General features: G+C 40.0%; 1 protein-coding gene across 1 annotated transcript in view; it reads right to left on the reverse strand.

The window, feature by feature from the left end:
• The window catches only part of LOC105477008 (PH domain and leucine rich repeat protein phosphatase 1), a 267523-nt gene that overhangs the window by 123446 nt on the left and 122217 nt on the right, over positions 1–21860 (reverse strand). Inside the window, exon 3 of the mRNA XM_011733306.3 lies at positions 17648–17773. Coding sequence (XP_011731608.2) covers positions 17648–17773 — 126 coding nt within the window. The remainder of the gene's footprint in view (positions 1–17647; positions 17774–21860) is intronic.

Consider the following 21860-nt stretch of genomic DNA (forward strand, 5'->3'; position numbering starts at 1 on the left):
TATGGGAGGCTGAGGTGGGTGGATCATTTGAGGTCAGGAGTTTGAGACCAGCCTGGCCAACATGGTGAAACCCTGTCTCCACTAAAAATACAAAAATTAACCTGGCATGGAGGTGGGTGCCTGTAATTCCAGCTACTCGGGAGGCTAAGGCAGGAGAATCACTTGAAACTGGGAGGCAGAGGTTGCAGTGAACCAAGATTGAGCCATTATACTCCAGCTTGGGTGACAAGAGTGAAACTGTATCCCCCCCCCCAAAAAAAGTAACAGGACTAGAGTTTGAACAAGAGCCTGTACTATTAACTCTATGCCATTAGGTCAAGACTTGGAATAAAGTTCAGATCTCACCAGAAGGGAGGCTCCTCTAATCCCCATCATAAAATAACATAACTAGAGCAAAGAAAATTAGATGTACTCCTCAGGATATGTTTAAGCCTTAGAAATGAAGACGAGGTGGTCAGAGACAGTGAGTCCTCCTCGGGAGAAGCAATAGAGACCATCTGCTGACCAAATACAGATTTTGGAGGAGGGGTGAATCCCCATGGGGCATCATTCCTTGATATCATAGGCTCTGCCCACTCCAATCCCACACAACTTATCCAACTGGGCAACGATGGTGCCATCCAGTGAGCACCTAATCAAAATTTTAAAGGTTACAGGAAAAGTATAAGAGGTTATAGAAATTTGGGAAGTGAAATAAGCATACATAGAAGGTGCCTCAAATCTTTGGTACAGAAAGCTTCTAAAGGATCTCATAATTAGAATATAAATTCCTTTTTGGCAAAAGCTACTGTACTTATAACCACAGACAAGACAGTTGAAGGCACAAAGGTGAGGTCCACACAACTTGACATACAGGAGAAAGGGCACCAGCTGAACAGTATGTGGGGTAGGTAGGAACAGTCCTACTTACTAGCAACGTGACTTTGAATAAGTCACTTCCCTTACCTGTCCTTCAGTTTCCTTATCTCTAAAGTAGACTAAGTAACACCTGCCCTGATCACCTTAACAAGTTGCTGCAGTAATACCATTTTATTCATTTAAAAAAAAAGGAGAGGCTCTGTAGACCAAGTATCCCCGCAGCAACGTCTACCACTGCAAGCAATAAAAGTCTGTAAAACAAAAAAGTCTACGAGATATAAGCCAATGCTCTCGTCATCTTGAGCAATTACACGGATAAACTGCAATCAGCCAGACCATCAATGAACTACAAATGAATAGATTCAAGTTGTGATTAGTTGAAGGTAACTGTGGCATCGAAAGTCAGTTTCAGCCTGTATTAACAATAACATGCTGGGGGCAGTGGCTCACATCTGTAATCCCAGCACTTTGTGGGGCCAAGGGGAGCAGATCACTTGAGGTCAGGAGTTTGAGACCAGCCTGGCCAACATGGGGAAACGCCATCTCTACTGAAAATACAAAAATTAGCCGGGTGAGGTGGCAGGCACATGTAATCTCAGCTACTCAGGAGGCTGAGGTAGGAGAATCGCTTGAACTCGAGAGGCAGACGTTGCAGTGAGCCAAGACCGTGCCACTGCACTCCAGCCTGGGCAACAAGTGCAAGTCTCCATCTCAAAAACAAAACAAAACAACAACAACAACAAAAAAAAAGAAAAAAAATAAGGCTAACTGAGTTAGTAAATTAAACGGGACTTTTCTATCATGATGGACACACTCTGAGAGATACATCAAAATGAACATAATTTCCAACTACCTGCTCATGTTGTCTCTTTTTTTCCCAAATGACTTGTAAATATACATGGGGGAAGGAGGGATCATTTGGTCCTCAAAATATTTCCTCTAAAGAACACTGCACTATTAAAAAATGCTAATGTGAACAACAAAATTTTCAGATGACTCAATGGGTGGCCACACATTGCTAACATATTACTCAGCTTGACACTTTCTTAAGTCATTTCTTTGCCTATTATTAGGACCCTTATGACAAAAATGTCCCTCCTCCGAGTGTGGCTGGGTTGCATTTCTAACCAATCTATCTGTCCTATCCTTACCCTATCCCTGCCATGCTTTCAAAATTCTCATCTTCCCTTGCAAGAGGACTGTACTACATCATTCCCACTACTCCTTATGGTTCATTTCGTGGATAATCATCTTTCACAGGCAAGGGAAAGTTCACAGTAACATTCATGTGATGTTTTTTGTCCCCTCTATACTTTAGTCAAGTTGTATTTATCCTTATTATGTGCACAGCATGCTCAAAATTAACCAGAATGACTCTAAAATGTTTGATCAAAGCAGCTAAAATAGCACAAATAATTCTGCTTGTGTGAAGTAAAAGACTGCTGTCAACCTGCCAGGCATGGTGGCTCACGCCTGCAATCCCAGCACTTCGGGAGGCCAAGGCGGGTGGATCACGAGGTCAAGAGATCAAGACCATCCTGGTAAACATGGTGAAACCCTATCTCTACTAAAAATACAAAAATTAGCTGGGCGTGATGGTGCGCACCTATAGTCCCAGCTACTCGAAAGGCTGAGGCAGGAGAATCGCTTGAACCCAGGAGGCAGAGGTTGCAGTGAGCTGAGATTATGCCACTGCACTGTACCACTGCACTCCAGCCTGGTGATACAGCCAGACTCCGTCTCACCAAAAACAAACAAACAAACAAACAAACAAAAAAAGCTGCTGTCAACCAGCATTATGAGTCATTAATTGCTCTAGTGTAGTCTTCAGTGGCTTGGGAAATTATGCTTCTGGCTACAGGGATAGTCTCTGGGGAATAAGAATTATAAACAATTCTTAACCTCAGCTGACCTACTTTTAATTCTCATCTCCCAAAGAATGCTTTGGGAAGACATGAGGTAGGAGAATATAAATTTAGAATAGAGTTTATTAATATTTATCAGTTAAGCATTCTAACAACTCTACTTGTTTCAATTTTATCTTTATCAATACAATTTTATACTATTTTATACCAAACAAAACCTTGAATTTTAACAAACATTTTAATTTCCACTGCTTCACAACATGCAATCATTTCTTTAAAGAAATTCTATAGAAGGATGGGTGTGGTGACTCATGCCTGTAATCCCAGCACTTTAGGAAGCCAAGGCGGGCAGATCACTTGACTTCAGAAGTTCAAGACCAGCCTGGGCGACATGGTGAAACACCATCTCTACAAAAAATAAAAAAATTAGCAAGGGTGGTAGTGAACGTCTATAGTTCTAGCTACTCAGGGGGCTGAGGTGGAGGACTGCCTAAGCCCAGGAGGTCGAGGCTGCAGTGAGCCAAGATTGTGCCACTGCACTCCAGCCTGGGCACCAGAGCAAAATTCTGTCTCAAACAAAAAACAAAACAAAACAAAACATAATACAACTAAATGGGTGTGGTGGTTTACGCCTGTAATCCCAGCAGTTTGGAAGGTTGAGGTGGATGGATCACCTGAGGTCAGGAGCTTGAGACCAGCCTGGCCAATATGGTGGAATCCTGCCTCTATTAAAAATACCAAAATTAGCCAGGCGTCATGGCACATGCCTGTAATCCCAGCTACTTGGGAGGCTGAGGCAGAAGAATCGCTTGAACCGACGAGCTGGAGGTTGCAGTGAGCTGAGATCACGCCACTGCACTCCAGCCTGGGCAACAGAGGGAGACTCAGTCTCAAAACAAACAAACAGACAAACACACACACACACACACTATAGAAATGCTTTAGCTCGACCTCAAAGCTTTTCATAATGACATCTCATCTTTTGCTCTTACACTAACCTATTTAACAACAGATGCAGAAAACATTCCTATAACATTAATTACATCAGCTGGGCGCAGTGGCTCACACTTGTAATCCCAGCACTTTGGGAGGCCAAGGCAGGCGGATCATGAGGTCAGGAGATTGAGACCATCCTGGCTAATATGGTGAAACACCGTCTCTACTAAAAATACAAAAAATTAGCTGGGCGTGGTGGCGGGCACCTGTAGTCCCAGCTACTTGGGAGGCTGAGGCAGGAGAATGGTGTGAACCCAGGAGGCGGATCGCGCCACTGCACTCTAGCCTGTGGCGCTGAGCAAGACTCCGTCTCAAAAAAAAAAAATTAATTACATCATATATCTTCATAATGTTCCAATAAAAGCATATCAAAGCTACCAGTTTTATACTTAAAGATATATAAGAAATAAAATATGGGCCAGGCACAGTGGCTCATGCCTGTAATCTCTACACTTTGGGAGGCTGAGGCAGGAGAACCACTTCAGTCCAGGAGGTTGAGACCAGCCCGGACAACAGAGCAAGACCCTATCTCTACAAAGTTAAATTAAAAAATTGGCCAGGTGTGGTGGCACGTGCCTAGAGTCCCAGCTCCATGGGAAGCTGAGGTGGGAGGAACCCTTGAGCCCAGAAGCTTGAAGCTGCAGTGAACTATGATTGTGCCGCTGCCCTCCAGCACGGGTGACAGGGGGACATCTTGTCTCAGAAAAAAAGAAAAGAAGATTACACAAATTATACAACACTTAAAATGATTCGAGGTAATGACATAGCAAATCAATGAAGACAACAGGAAAATCCAGGCAGGCTATGAGAGATGGGCCGGGCACAGTGGCTCACACCTGTAATCCCAGCACTTTGGGAGGCCGAGGCGGGCAGATCATGTGGTCAGGAGTTTGACACTAGTCTGGCCAATATGGTGAAACTCCATCTCTACTAAAAATACAAAAATTAGCTGAGTGTGGTGGCGCACACCTGTAATCCCAGCTACTCAGGAGACTGAGGCAAGAGAATCGCTTGAACCCGGGAGGCGGAGCTTGCAGTGAGCCGAGATCGCACCACTGCACTCCAGCCTGGGCGACACAGCGAGACTCCGTCTCATAAATAAATAAATAAATAAATAAATAAATAAATAAATAAATAAGAGAGATGGTATTTTATGAGGGCAAGAGCACTTGGGAGAAGTAGGATCTATGATTTTAAAATGATGGGCTATGAGGTACCTGTTAAAATATAGTTAAAAGACCCAAAAATAAGAGTATGGCGAGAACTGCAGGCTGGGGAAGAAAACAAAACGAAACAAAATCCCTGGCTCACTGTTCGAGGACCAAGCTACAACAATATTTAAAAAGTCAATCAAGAGAACTCCAGATCAAGAGATCCTCCAAGGTATCCCCAGCTCTCTCTGCCAGCAGAGGTGAGGGGATGGGAATGAGGAGGCAGCACGCGTGGGGCCATCAAGCTAACCTGAGTGAATCATTCAATATACATTCGTTATTTGCCTTTTATGAACCAGGAACCGTACCAGGTACTGGAGAGATGCAGTCTTTGTCTCCGAAAGCTTAGCCTCTTGAGGACACACACATCTAAATAACTATGATTCACTGAAGAGGATGCAGTGAGAGCACACACAGGGCCAAGAACAATCCTCAGAGCTCCACGTCGACAGCATCAGTGCCGACACAGTCCCCTCCCTTGACAAAATGAGCCACGTATGCACAGACACTTCTGCTACATTTGTCCAGTGAACTCATCATGCAGCCAAAAGTGAAAATGTGGACCCGGCACCTGACTCTTTAGGAGTCAGAAGCAACTGTATAGGGTCAGAGGAGATGTCACCAACAGCTTTCCAAAATCATGAGCCACCGGTGTCCCTCTAGCAGTTATCTCCCTCCCACACACACAAACCCCATTGTGTTTCTCAGTAACAACAAAAAAATAGAGTTCAGCTTGGGTGGAGATCAAATCTGAACTCAGAGTTCCTTCCTGAGTTCCTTATTGGCAAAATATGTATAAACAATCTCTTTCAAATGTTACTACCTGAGAATGTTTCTGAACATCACGGCAGCATTTCCCCAAAGGTGACATCGCCTTAACAAAGGAGAAATGAACCACGAAGAACTTACATTCTAGCTTTCTATTAAAATACATAATACAAATACTATTCAAGTGGTTTTACTACTAGAAATGAACTACTTGTTTGTTTTTTCTCCCCGAGATGGAGTCTTGCTCTGTCACCCAGCCTGGAGTGCAGTAGTGCAATCTTGGCTTACTGCAACCTCCACCTCCCGAGTTCAAGCAATTCTCCTGCCTCAGCCACCAGCCACGTGAGCAGCTGGGATTACAGGTGCCTGCCACCACACCCGGCTAATTTTTGTATTTTTAGTAGAGATGGGGGTCTCAGCATGTTGGCCAGGCTGGTCTCGAACTCCTGACCTTGTGATCCACCTGCCTCAGCCTCCCAAAGTGCTGGGATTACAGGCGTGAGCCACCACAACCGGCCTCTTTTGTTTTTAAAATACAAAAAAAAAAAATTGATGTTTAAGTTCCAAGTCTAATACACAAGAATTCAGTATGTTTAATACAGAATTCATAGATTGTTTTTCCAATTATTCCACTATTTCCTACTTTATAAAATAATAAATTAGACCAGTGGGTAGAAGAATTTAACCCTTCAGAGCAGGTGTAGAAAATTTAATTCTCTGGGTTAAACATACTGTGGACTCAAAAAATCCTAAGTACATAATGGGAACTAAACTTTAAAGGATATATATATATATATCCTGTCTCTACAAAACAATATATACGTATATATACACACACATATATGTGTGTGTGTGTGTGTGTGTATATTGTTTTGTAGAGACAGGGCCTTGCTATGCTGCCCAGGCTTGCCTTGAACTGCTGGCCTCAAGCGATCTTCCCCACTCAGCCTCCCAAAGTGTTGGGATTACAGGTGTGAACCACCATCCACCATGCCTGTTAGAATTTTTTTTTTTTTTTTTGAGACAGAATCTCAATCTATCACCCAGGCTGGAGTGCAATGGTGTGATCCTGGCTCAGCCTCCCGGATTCAAACAACTCTCCTGCCTCAGCGCCTCAGCCTCCTGAGTAGCAGGGATTACAGGCATGCGCTACAATTGCCTGGCTAATTTTTGTATTTTTAGTAGAGATGGGGTTTCACCATGTTCGCCAGGCTGGTCTCGAACTCCTGACCTCAGGTGATCCACCCGCCTCAGCCTTTCAAAGTGGTGGGATTACAGGCGTAAGCCACCACGCCCGGCCACCTGGTAGATATATATTTAAATTGGTCTAAACCCTCAGATTAAAAGAAATTAACTTTAAAATATAACATGACCAGATACAGATATCTGGTTAATCACATATACTAAGTTCCTGATATATCAATATTTGACCAGTTTGCAAAGAATCAGACAACAGTAGTTCCCTCGCCATTGAAAACAATTCAGTCTGCTTTGAATGACTCAGAAAGCATCTCAGATTTCTTAAATAACTCTTGGTCATCATTTAAGATGAATGAGTGATATGGAGTGACTATGCTCAAGCGTCTTTTAGCAACATACTCCAATAAACAGACTGCTTGAGAAATTACCCTTTGTCATACTACTGGGCTGCCTGGATTCAGCTGCCAACTCTGTATATAAAGTACCTTACTGAGATATTTTCAGTAAATCTCAGTTATTATTTAAATCTTTGTTTTCAGTCCCTTCCAACCACTGTAAAACACTGGAAGTATAATTAAGTAAAAGGAATAAGGTAGTAGAGCCTAATGCATAAAGCAGTAATTGAATACTTTATATATCAGTTCCCTCATCTGCAAAATGGGGATAATAATATCTAAAAGATAATATCTTTTGGTATTAAAAACCAACCACAGTCTGGGCGCAGTAGCTTGTGCCTGTTATCCCAGTACTTTGGGAGGCCAAGGTGGAAGGACTGCTTCAGCCCAGGAGCTCAAGGCCAGCCTGGGCAACGTGGCAAGACCCCGTCTCTACAAAAAATACAAAACTTAGCTGGGAGTGGTGGCGCATGCCTGTGTCCCGGCTACTCAGGAGGCTGAGGTGGGAGGATCACTTGAGCCTGGAAGGTCAAAGGCTGCAATCAGCTGTAATCATGCCACTACACAGCAGCCTGAGCAACAGAGCGAGACCCCAACTCAAAAAAAAAAAAAAACAACAACAAAAAACCAACCTCATAGAATTGTTATCAGCACCTACTTCACAGGGCTACTACAAAGTATCTTGCACAGTGCTTGCCAAATAGTAAAAGTTACCAAAATGTTAGTTACTACTATGTGCATTATTGTTGTCACTATAGTATCAATTTGGTACAGTAAATAATTATATTGTTTACAAAATATATCAACAAGTTGAGGAAGGAAAAGAGCAAAAATATTTTCTTTTAGGGTTGACCTCACAAATGGGTAACTAATTCACTTTGGACATAATGTCTAAAGTAAGGAAAATAATGGTCACATACTCTGTGCTGATCAGATGAGATCTGCAAGGATGTCAACAAATCAGAGAGCACCCAGGAAAAAAGCTATGAGATAAAGTATCTGAGAACCAAGCGACAGAAGGAATTGTTGGAATTGCCAGGGATAATTCTGCTGAAAATAGACTGCTAAGGAGCAGAAAGGGCAGTGCAAGGGCACAGATCCTGGTAACTCAACAATATTCAGAGGTTATTAAATAGGAAAAGGAGTCGAATTTTCTTGCATTGTACCAGATAGAAAAACTCAGGTCAATGAGTCAAAGCTATAGGAATAAAGACTTCAGCTCACTTGTAAGGAAAAACGGTCACATCAGACACTACAGATGTTGGAAATGCCTACAGACATGGGTGGGATGGTGTGAGAGTCTGATCTTTTCCAAATCTTAAGTCTCTGAACTAAGAGTCGTTTGTTGTTGAAGACTAGAATTCAAGGTTAAACTAAAGAATGTTTTCAAAGAAAATGTCAAATAACTGGTGGCACAATTCTTTTAGAATACTGCAGTTAATATTAATATTCCCTTCTTGTCAACTACCTTACAAGGGCCCTTACCAATATTAAAACAACATTTTACAACTTTAAAATGTAACTGTAAGTTCCTCTCTTGAACCCTAGAAGTTATTTTATTAAAGATAACATTTATACAGATCAAACCCACAAGTATTTTAAAGTACTAATAACAGAAGTATAGACCCCAACCAAAGTTCTTTAAGGTCTCCTGGGAAAATGTTTCCAGAGTTCCACCAAGAACACACAAGGAACACATTTCCATTTGCTGAGGTTGTGGCAATCCACATGGAGCCTGGTGCCTGGCACAAAGAAAGGACAGAAGAGTCCTCTCTTTCCTCCCTCCCTCTCCCCATCTCTCCTTGCTGGACAGTGAGAACAACAACTGCTAATTCCAACACAGATGGAGAAAGAAAGGGGGAAGAGATGAGAAGACAGGAGGAAGGAAGATGGAAGTACATTGGATGCATTTAAAATGGTAATAGTATAATTATACAAATGAGCACTGCTTCACAAAAACATGCTTCTTTTGTTATGAGATGGTAAACAAACTAGGTATTTTTGCCATTTGTTTACAATTGGATTATAAAACTTTAGAGAAATAAAATTAAGTAGTTCTAAACGGAAATAGCTTTCGAATTGAAGTGAAAGCCTCTTCTTCAGGAATATATTAACTAGGATTACAGAAACAAGAGCCGCTACAGGAAAAAGAAAAAAAAAAAAAAGGAATAGAAGGGATTAGCAGTGTGGAAATAAGACAGGTATAGAGGAAGCATAATTATATCTGTAAAGAGATCATTCTGTTATTTTTTTACTGACTTAATTTTATGTGTAACAAAAAACTTAATACAATCCAAAATGTTACCTTCTCCCTAAATTCAAAGCAGAATTTATAAGTTCTCTGACTTCATAGACTGCTGCCTTCTAACTGTAACAAAGATTCCATAAGGTAATTTTTTACATAACAAATCCATTACTATATTGGAAAGTTAATGATAATACTGGGTAACTTACAGTCATATTTCTACAAGAAAATGAAATGGAACTAGCAGGAAACTTACTGGCCAGCACTCATTTACTTTAGCTTCTTATTTCTTTTTTTTTTTTCACACTTCTCAGACTTGTGTGATATGATCTTTACAGGATATCTCTGCAAACTGCCTCTGCACATACTTGACCTATCCTTCTTGAAATGAATGTACTTTTCTTGTCTGCAAGGTGAACACCTATTTACCCTTAAAAGACTCAGCTTGCCCACTGCCTCCTTCAAGTCTTCATATACCCAAATATTCATATATTAACTCATATACTAAATTTCCAAACTTTTCTTGTCATTACAGAATTGGTATAAGAGCAATCTTCTCAGGATTCACGTCATTCAGACCCATAGTTCCATTTATTATTATTATTATTATTTTTTGAGATGGAATTTTGCTCTCATTGCCTAGGCTGGAGTGCAGTGGTACCATCTCAGCTCACTGCAACCTCCGCCTCCTGGATTCAAGCGATTCTCCTGCCTCAGCCTCCCGCATAGCTGGGATTACAGGCACCTGCCACCATGGCTGGCTAATTTTTTTTGTATTTTTAGTGGAGACAGGGTTTCACCATGTTGGCCAGGCTGGTCTTGAGCTCCTAACCTCAGGTGATCAATCTGCCTTGGCCTCCCAAAGTGCTGGGATTACAGGCGTAAGCCAATGCACTCAGCCCCTTCATTCCATTTAGATTCTATGGTAGGCTTGTTAGATCAAAGGGCCCTTGATTCTTTATCCAAAACACTGGGTGTAAAATGTGAAGTGAGGGTTTCCAGAAAAGCCCTTGACTCCTCAGTAGAACAGTATTGATAGCGAAGCTTATCATTACAACCTCAAAGTTAAAAACTACAGCACAATCCCTAAAGGACAAGTGGCAGACCATGCTAACAAAAGGCAGCAGACTTCCTGAACTACACTTCAAGTTAAGAGGCAAAATATGGGTAAAAGATGTCTAAGTCATATTAAAGGGTTCCTTGTAATTACATTTAATAACACAAATCGATATGTTGGAAACCTCAATCTTGTTATACTAGAATAATTTGACTCAATTGATTAGTTAAGTATTCCTTGAGTAAAATCTAGACAGTAAGATACTGTTTCTAAGCAAATGAAACCAAAAGTTCAATTGTGATTCATCATGTGCCTTACTCTTATTTAAAAGGGTGATGTTTGCTCATCATTTCATGGGATCGTTCGGCATGAAATGTAGCTCCGATTTGCCTACACTGTGCATGTTTAGGGTGCACTCAAATCACGGCAACCAGAAGTTCAATGCAGTGACTTTTTTCCTCAGCAGGAGAGAGAACGACTCTGACAGTCACAGTCTGCAACTGTCAGCCACTGATCAGCACAGAGAGACAAGCAGACAGGTTCGCGGCCCTCCAGGAGGCCTGAATTTACAATGCTGTTTTCATTGTCACCATGTTATAACCAAATAAACCGGCCAGGTTTGAGGTCCTTGGAAGAGGTCATACTGTGCCTTTTCCTTTTCCCTACACAAGAGAACTGGGACAATTTTTAAGAGAAAATGCTTATGATTAGACATCGTGTCCCTAACTGCAGGGCTCCATCACTTTCAATTTAGTCAAGTTACTATTCAGATTCAAAATACTGAATTTAGAAGTGTGCCATGTAGTAAACTGTTCTCATTTTCATCTAGCTCTAATCAAAATTTAAGAGCATTCCATCTGTCTAATAAAAAGTTAAAAGCATAGCTCACAATACGCCCTTTTCCACAAGTGTTGTATATTTTCTTGGGTACCACATGCTACATTGCTATTTCAGGAATAAGACACCTGAATCAACCCTCTAATCTTTATCTGAATTATCCATTCTTTAAAAAACACACACACATAGATAACGGTGTTGTAAGAAGAGTAATTGTAACAAGAGTCCTCATCTTCTAGAGTTATACACACACATGTGAAAATAGTTGTGAGTGAAATAATGTCTGGGGTTTGCTTTGTAATAATCCAGAGAGAAAGGGGGCACATTGATAACAGCCCACTGACCAGAAGATGGTAACTGTGGAAGCCGGGGCACAGCTGTGTGGGGGTTACTACACGATTATCTCTATTTCAGAATACTTGACATTTTCCACAATAAAGAGTAAAAAAAAAAGGGGGGGGGGGACACAACACTAAGTCACTGACCTGAATCCACTTTTAATCTTCCATGGAATAAAGAAAAAGACTTTATTATTTATTTATTTATTTTTTTTTTTTCAGATGGAATCTTGCTCTGTCACCCAGGCTGGAGTGCAGTGGCACAATCTTGGCTCACTGCAACCTTTGCCTCCTGGGTTCAAAAGCGATTCTCCTGTCTCAGTCTCCTGACTAGCTGGGATTACAGGCAACTGCCATCATGCCTGGCTAATTTTTGTATTTTTTGTAGAGATGGGGTCTCACCATGTTGGCCAGGCTGGTCGTGAACTCCTAACCTCAGGTGATCCGCCCTCCTCAGCCTCCCACAGTGTTGGGATTACAGGCATGAGCCACAGTGCCTGGCCAAGAAACAGACTTTAAAGTAGAATAATATGGTGTTACAGAAGTTACTAAACTTTTAAATTAAAACTAAGACACGCTACAGATTCACATGAAAGCCTAACTTTGAAAAGAATTCACAGGATCAATCAACATATCCACAATGAACGCACTCTAAAAAGTGGACCACCAAGATGGATACCCAGGTCAGCATTACTCATAACTGATAGGAGCTCTTCTGCATGTTCCTGTTACTCCCTCAGCTTAGCCGTAGCCTTTTCATATCACTGACCCTCCAACCACTTTGAAAACATGCTGAACAAACAGAGCCGTTTTTTACACCATATATAAAGGAGGTTTACTCAATTTTTACAGCATGCTGTGCATTAATATTTTAGGAATGAATTTACAACCAATATATGTAATCCTCCCAGAGGAGCTCTTCCACACTGTCTACCACTAATACACATCCAAAATAAAAACTCTAACGAGACTGCCTTGGGTATTATTTTGGCAAGCAATATTAAGTGCTAAGGTTTAAAAATAGTAAGTATATAAGAGCCTATCTTGGTAGAACACATCTGATTAATAAACCTCTATAAATTTTCCCAAAATCAAATGAAACAAATCAGAACAAAAAGTAACACCTCTCTTGTATCTGAAAATCCAGAAATATAAACTGAAAATAAAGAACTTTCCTTTTACATTACTTCCTTAATTCATTTTAATTAAAAAATAATGGAAATTTGTTTCTTTTTTGCCCTCCTACTCTGGGGTGGGGACAGTTATTAAAAATCAGAAACTTTTGTTTCTGTTGGTTTGTTTTTCTTTCAGGTCCTTATCAAAATGAACCCTTATCTAAACATCAAGATGTAAAGACTATCCATTCTGAGAATGTTTTGTTTCTCAATATGAAGAAAAGAAACTAAACGCTTCCATAGTAACAGTGAGTGTGACTAAATGATGTAACTTCCTAATACCTACATAGGAGGAAGAGCAGATGACAACTGAAGGGGGAAACTGGAAGCTGGAGGAGCTTATAACAATCAACCTTACCCATGTCAAATTCCCTGTAGGCATATATTCCCAAATGGAGCGAGATTCTAGTCTACTCTCCCCAGATGCTAGGTTAAAAAGGAAACAACATTATCGCAAGATTATCCTCAACATATAACGCTTAAAGAAGGGTGTGGCCATGTTTTATATAGGATTCAAACCCAAACAGGGCATTCCTTCACCCATTTCTTTTATAATATCTAACCTCTTTTAATCAGTCCTTTACAATTCATTTGTCCTTAATTCACTAACCGTAACTGCTAAACATTTTTGAAATATGTATCTGGTTTTTAAAATTGGAGAAGGGAAAAGTACTGTATTGAAAATCTGCATTTACTAGGCCGGGCACGGTAGCTCACGCCTGTAATCTCAGCACTTGGGGAGGCCGAGGCAGGTGGATCACCTGAGGTCAGGAGTTCGAGACCAGCCTGGCCAACATGGTGAAACCCCGTTTCTACTAAAAATACAAAAAAATTAGCCCAGCATGGTGGCGCGCACCTGTAATTCCAGCGACTCGGGAGGCTGAGGTGGGAGAATTGTTTGAACCCAGGAGGAAGGGGTTGCAGTGAGTCGAGATCACACTACTGCACTCCAGGCTCAGTGACAGAGCAAGACTCCATCTCAAGAAAAAAAAAAAAAAGAAAGAAAATCTGCATTTACTAAAATGTATCGCCCTCTATTCCCCACCCCAACTTCTCAGGAGGAAATCATTTCCCCAATGTCTGCCATCCTTTCCCCAAAAGGCTGACATGGTTGTTAAGAGCAGCAAAAAGTAACTTGCTCAGACAAACCAAGACCCGTGTCTTTATCTGCTGAAAATACACATACAAATAGATAATATTTTAAAATATTATTTGACCAATCAGGGATGACAGTCATAAAATTATTTTATTGAGTTAGTTAGTTCTACTCACTTACTATGTGCCAGTATAAATCTATTATATGCATATCTCATATAAGCTCTAAAAGGTAAGTACTATTATTATTCTCCTTATTAGATGAAAAAGTTTAAAATTTGGAACTTAGATATAGCTACATGACCAGGAAATGGTGGAATCCATGCCTGCCTTACTTTGAAACTCAAATTCTTGACCCCAACACTACACAGCTTCTCTAATCAAAGCCTTTCTAAATGGAAAGAAGGTTAAAGTTCTTATTCTAATTAGTTGTAGTCAATACCAGTAATCTAAGATAATCAAATCAAAGTCCCTCTACCCTCTTAGAAATACTCAGCTCCACTTATTCTAAGTATAAAATGTATGCTGTATATGTATACGTGTGTGAATTATTGTCTACATACAACTGCAGGGCATTTCAGCACTTTTGAGGAATACCTCATCAGTATTCCTCAAAACTGTCAAGGTCATGAAAAACACAGAAAAGTGGGCCAGGTGCAGTGGCTCACGCTTGTAATCCCACAACTTTGGTAGGCCGAGGTGGGCAGATCATGAGGTCAGGAGTTGGACATTAGCCTGGCCAACATAGTGAAACCTCGTCTCTACTAAAAACACAAAAACTTAGCCGGGTATGGTGGCATACGCCCATAGTCAAAGCTACTCGGTAGGCTGAGACAGGAGAATCGTTTGAACCTGGGAGGTAGAGGTTGCAGTGAGACAAGACCATGTCATTACACTCCAGCCTGGGTGACAGAGCAAGACTCCACCTCAAAAAAAAAAAAAAAAAAAAAAAGAGAGAGAGAGAGAGAAAGAAAGAAAAACACAGAAAAGTGAAAAACTGACACTAGAGGAGACACAGGAGACATGACAATCAAATGCAATGTGGTATCCTGAATTAGATCTCGAAACAGAAAAAAGGCAATAGAAAAACTAGTGAAATCCAAATAAAGGTCAGGCACAGTGGCTCATGCCTATAGCTCCAGCACTTTGAAAGGTCAAGGCGGGCGGATCACTTGGGTTCAGAGTTCAAAAGCAGCCTGGCCAACAAGGTGAAACCCCATCTCCACTAAAAAGACAAAAATTAGCCGGTCATGGTAGCATATGCCCGTAATCCCAGCTACTCAGGAGGCTGAGGCAGGAGAACTGCTTGAACCCAGGAGGCAGAGGTTGTAGTGACCCAAGACTGTGCCACTGCACTCCAGCCTGGGCAACAGAGCAAGGCTCTGTCTCAAACAAAAACAAAACAAAAAAATAAATTCCACAGGTTAGTTCAGAGTTATGTACTAATGATGATTTCTTACACTTGAGAGATATATTGTAGTAATACGTCTGGTAAACTGAGTGAGGGGGTTGGGAAACTATGAGAACTCTCTGCACTATCTTTGCAACTTTTCTGTAATTATAAAAGTATTCCAAAATAAAGAAAAAGTTAATAATTAAAAAGTTGATTTAAAATATCAACATCTCTATACAGAAAGAAATGTGCTGCACTTTGATCCTAGTTAGGCATTTTATTCTGAATAAAGCAGAGTGTAGGCAACTGACTCACTGCTTTCAATCCATAAAACCACTTGGATACAAATGCATACAAAAGCACAATAAAAATGATAAATTATAAATATAAAAGCCCAATTATTTAATATCTCCTCACATCTGTAACCGTATGCATAATTTTAAAACCAGACAGGTATACTTCTAATATCACATTAATTCTACACATGAGTCTGAACAACAAGGGTCCTCTTCCCAACTTTTTCCTGCAGGAGTGCTGCCTTACACATTTAGAACCTCCATTTGTCTACTAGGTTGAGAGAATTTTCTAAGCCCTATCAACCGAAACTCTCTACCCACTGCTTCTTCTCTAAAAGGAAGAAAAACCAATTCTCCTAAATGATATTTCATCATCAGGCAACGGTTTTTACCTGGTAATTCAAATATGGCCAGTATTTCAAAATGATTTTCTAGATACGGTTCTCTGATTTTCTCTTAACTGTTTTCCAAAGTTATTTCCTTACTCATTCACTTGACAAATAATTACATCACACAGCAATCTGAATCACACTGAACTAGGAGAACAAGTTAAATTATCAATTCAAAAATATGAAAGCATATTCCATCGTAATGCTCCTGGCACCCTAGGGAGATTTCATCATTTCAAAAACAACACCCAAACCAAGGCACTAAAGACTGCAATCCACCCCATTATTTTACACATAATTCTCTAAATGAGATATAAAAACATTCTTACACAGGTTACCTGAAATATCACCATTTATTTGTCTTATTTATAATGTTACTCTGGTTTACATTAAACACAAAAGTACTAGATATTATATAATTATATATAACTATATATAATTATTATATAACATTTTTGAAACATATATCTGGTTTTTAAAATTGGAGAAGGGAAAAGTACTGTAATGAACACCTGTATTTACTAGGCATTTACTATATATAAAATCTGCATTTACTATATATATAATTATATATAGTAATTAAAAATATATTATATAATTATAATTATATATTATATAATTATAATATACAATATATTATGTAATGTACATAATATATATTATATAACACATAATTATAAAGAATATAATAATATTATAGTATATATTATATATTTTTTTAATTTGGAGTCTCACTCTGTCATCCAGGCTGTAGTGTAATGGTGCGATCTCGGCTCATTGCAACCTCCACCTTCCCAGTTCAAGCAATTCTCATGCCTCAGCCTCCCGAGGATCTGGGACTACAGGTGCATACCATCATGCCCAGCTGATTTTTTTGTATTTTTAGTAGAGATAGGGTTTCACCATTTTGGCCAGGCTGGTCTTGAACTCCTGAACTCAAGTGATCCGCCTGTCTCAGCCTTCCAAAGTGCTGGGATTACAGGATTGAGCCAGTGTGCCTGGTCAAAAGTACTATATATTATTTCATGGGACAGGGTGATCTTATTAAATCAGAGGAATATAATGGCCAAAATAAGATTAAAAAAATTAAATCACTGAAAAGGCAGAATAAAGGTGAAGGGGAGATGGTATAATATTGGACTATTTCTATGAAAAAACAGTCAGAGAAAGAAGGGAAATTTGTAACAATTCTCTGGGTATTTTGTGGTTTTATAGTTGTCTTAGCCTGGGCCAGTCCCTCAAATATTCTCAATCTCATGTTTTTTATCTACAACATTAAGAGAGTAATGCCAGTCTACAGACCAATTTATTTTTAAGTATAAACAAAACCGGGCAAGTAAAAAACAATTTTTAAAAAGCCACTTTTCAGGCAAAATTATTTTTTAAAAAACTAAAAATTGCTAATCACTGGCAGTATCTGGGGGGGAAAAAAAAGCATGTGTAACTATATTTTAGACCTGGCTAAAGCAGAAAGGAACTTTGCAGCTAGCTAGAAGCTGAGTTGATTCCTGGGTTAAATGTTTGCTTACCTTGGAGACTTGTCGCAGCCACCTTAAGTATTCTGTGAAAGTATCAAAGCAAATGTAGTAAGTCTGGCTTTGGGGTCCAGAGGAGCTAAATGCTAAACAGTGTTGGTGCTTTTTCACTTCTTCTACCTATAAAAGCAAACAGAGAGAAGCAGAAATAAGTCAGACAGCAGAACCACTGATGTATTTCACTAACTATGTATCTGATCAAGGAGCCTGCATGGATTTGCATCTTTCCCTATATACGTTACTCATTACTGAGAACTAAGTTCCTGCATATGATCACCCAATTTGAATTACAAGGAAACCAAAAAAAAAGAGGAGTTTTATCTTTACTATATTTCCCCACCACAGTGAAATTCTCCTCTTCCTGTTTAAAATTAGTCCAGACTCCCTTTCTTATTCTTCTAACCTCACAATAGGGTGCTGGGGTTCTTACTTCCTCTTAGAAATTTTACTTAAGATTTTACGTAGGAATTTTTACTTAAGAAGTCTTCAAGCATGTTAAATAAGTATTGAAAACATTACTGTTAAACTGAAATTAACCTGAAATAAAACCCTACCATGAGAACTTTCAAGTCCTAATGATGCAGTGAAATACAGTCAAATCAAATTTCCACTCCTTATAAGTTCTTCACAAGGGGAAACATACACACAAAAAGTAACATTATACAAACTTCTATGTTTGGAAACTTAATAACAAACTTCTAAATAACTCACAGGTGAAAGGAGAAATTACAACCAAAATTTTAAAACTCTTAGAACTAAACAATTACAGAAAAACCACATATCAAAATCTATACATTGCAATAAAAGGAGATATATCAAGGGAAATATATATATATATATATATATATATATATATATATATATATATATATATATATATTTCCAATTGAACTCATGTATCTTTTGATACTTATATTGGAAAAGAAGGTAGAACATTAATTTGATTGGCATGCACCTTAAGAACTTGGAAGGAAGCCCAGGCGAGTTGTCTCACGCCTATAATCCCAGCACTTTGAGAGGCTGAGGCAGGTGGATCACCTGAGGTCAGGAGTTCGAGACCAGCCTGGCCAACATGGTGAAACCCCTCTCTACTAAAAATACAAAAAAAAACCTTACAGCTAGGAGCGGTGGTGGGCGCCTGTAGTCCCAGCTACTGGGGAGGCTGAGGTGGGAGGATTGCTTAAACCCAGGAGGTAGGCTGGGCGCCGTGGCTCACTCCTGTAATCCCAGCACTTTGGGAGGCCAAGACAGGCGGATCACAAGGTCAGGAGATCGAGACCATCCTGGCTAACACGGTGAAACTCCGTCTCTACTAAAAATACAAAAAATTAGCCGGATGCGGTGGCGGGCGCCTGTAGTCCCAGCTACTCAGGAGGCTCAGGCAGAAGAATGGTGTGAACCCAGGAGGCAGAGCTTGTAGTGAGCCAAGATTGCGCCACTGCACTCCAGCCTGGGCGACAGAGCAAGACTCCGTCTCAAAAAAAAAAAAAAAAAAACCAACCCAGGAGGCAGGGGTTGCAGTGAGCTGAGATCTGGCCTGGGCAACAGAGCAAGACTCTGTCTCCAAAAAAAAAAAAAAAAAAAAAAAGAGCTTGGAAGAAAAACAAAAATCAAATCAAACCTCCAAACTGAATAAATCCAAAATTGAATGAAGGCTATGATAAAATAGCAATTGGTGCAATGAAAACCAAATATGTAAGAGAAAATATTAACAAAGCAAAATACTGATTCTTGGAGAAAACTAGTACAATTGATAAATCCTCTAGCAAGAAAAATTGATACATCCTCTGGCAGGAAAAAGAGAGCAGACACTTATAAATAATATTAACAATGAAAAGGGAGACATAGCTACAGATTCACCAGAGATTAAAAAGAGAATATTATGAACAATTTTGTGACAAATTCTTAGAAAAAATATGTTTTACCAATAGAACTAAATAAAGAAAAAACAAAAGCCTAAATAGTCCTATCAGCCAGGTGCAGGCTCACGCTTGCAATCCCAGCACTTTAGGAGACTGAGAGGGGCAGATTGCTTGAGCCCAGGAGTTGGAGATAAGCCTGTGCAACATGGCAAAACCTTGTATCTACAAAAAACAGAAAAACAAAAGTTAGCTGGGTGTGGCAGTGCACACTTTGTAGTCCTATAGCTACTCAGAAGGCTAAAGTGGGAAAATTGCCCAAGCCTGAGGAGGTCGAGGCTATACTGAGGAGTAACTACACCACTGCACTCCAGCCTGGACAACAGAGTGAAATCCAGTGTTAATAAAACAAAACAAAAAAATCAAATAGTCCTACGATTTTTTTTTTTTTTTTTTTTTGAGATGGAATTTCACTGCTTGCCCAGGCTGGAGTGCAGTGATGCAATCCTGGCTCACTGCAACCTCTACTTTCCGGGTTCAAACGATGCTCCTACCTCAACCTCCTGAGTAGCTGGGATTACAGCCTTGGCCTCCCAAAGTACTGGGATTACAGGCATGAGCCACGCCTGGCCCCTATATTACCATTTAAAATACAGAAAGTTGTTGTTGTTGTTGTTGTTTTCCAATGTCTCAAAAAAATATCAGGCCCATATGGCTTTACAGGTAAGTTTTACCAAAGTTTCAAAAAACAGATCAACCCAAACTCATGCAAACTCATCCAGCCAACAAAAAATGAAGGAAAACACCCCAACCCATTCTATGAGGATAGTATAACTAAGACCCACAAGAGAACAGTAACAGAAAGGAAACTTACAGGTAACCACAAAGATTTATCTTGAACAAAATGTTGCATCAAAATCCAAAAAATTATTTATTTATATTTATTTATTTATTTTAGATGGAGTCTTGCTCTGTTGCTCAGGCTGGAATGCAGTGGTGTGATCTCAGCTCACTGCAACCTCTGCTTCCCGGGTTCAAGCGATTCTCCTGTCTCAGCCTCCCAAGTAGCTGGGATTACAGGCACCTGCCACCGCGCCCAGCAATTTTTGTAATTCTAGTAGAGACAGGGTTTTACCATCTTGGCCAGGCTGGTCTTGAACTCCTGACCTCGTGATCCACCCGCCTCAGCCTCCCAAATGCTGGGATTACAGGCATGAACCACCATGCCCCACCTTTTAATTAATTAATTTATTAATTTATTTTAGAAAACCCAGTAACTTAAAAAAATATATATATCAAGAACAAGGCCAGGCACGGTGGCTCACCCCTATAATCCCAATACTTTGGAAGGCTGAGGCAGGTGAATCATTTGAGGTCAGGAGTTTGAGACCAGCCTGGCCAACATGGTGAAACCCCACCTCTACTAAAAATATAAAAATTAGTCAGACGTCGTGGTGCGTGCCTGTAATTCCCAGGTACTCAGGAGGCTGAGGCAGGAGAATCGCTTGAACCTGAGAGGTAGAGGATACAGTGAGCTGATGTCGTGCCAGTGTGCTCCAGCCTGGGCAATACAACAAGACTCCGTCTCAAAAAAAAAAAAAGAACCAGTTGAATTTACCTCAGAATAAGAAAGACAGTTTAATGTAATTAGAACTACAAAACAATTAACCACATTAATGGATTAAAGACACCCATACTATTATCCCCACAGTTGCAGAAAAAGCTGTTAGTAACTTCATTCAGGCTGAAATGAAGGATAAAAATTCTCAGCAAACTCAGAAAATAAAAACTCACTTAAACTGACCAAGGGTATTTATCAAACATCTAAAGCAAACTTCAATGTTAATGATGAGATATCATTCTCAAGATCATTGATAAGGAGCCAGGTGCAGTGACTCACACCTGTAATCCCAGCACTTTTGGGAGGCCAAGGCAGGCAGGTCACCTGAGGTCAGCAGTTCGAGACCAGCTTGGCCAACATGATGAAACCCAGACTCTCCTAAAAATACAAAAATTAGCTGGGTGTGGTGGCGGGCGCCTGTAGTACCAGCTACTTGAGAGGCTGAGGCAGGAGAGTGGCTTAAACCCGGGAGGCAGAGGTTGCAATGAACCGAGAATGTACCACTGCACTCCAGCCTGGGTGACAAGAGAGACTCTGTCTCAAAAAAAAAAGGAAAAAAAAGATCATTGATAAAACAAGTAAGTATCTACTGTTTCTATTCAAACTGGATATTCCTACCTATAACAGTAAGACAAAAAAAAAGGAAGAAACTTGTCAACATTTGAATATTATATGATTAGCTATACAGTAAACAAAAAAACCTATAGGCATCATATTAGAATAAACC

Source organism: Macaca nemestrina, chromosome 19, assembly GCF_043159975.1.
Source record: "Macaca nemestrina isolate mMacNem1 chromosome 19, mMacNem.hap1, whole genome shotgun sequence".
NCBI lineage: Eukaryota > Metazoa > Chordata > Mammalia > Primates > Cercopithecidae > Macaca > Macaca nemestrina.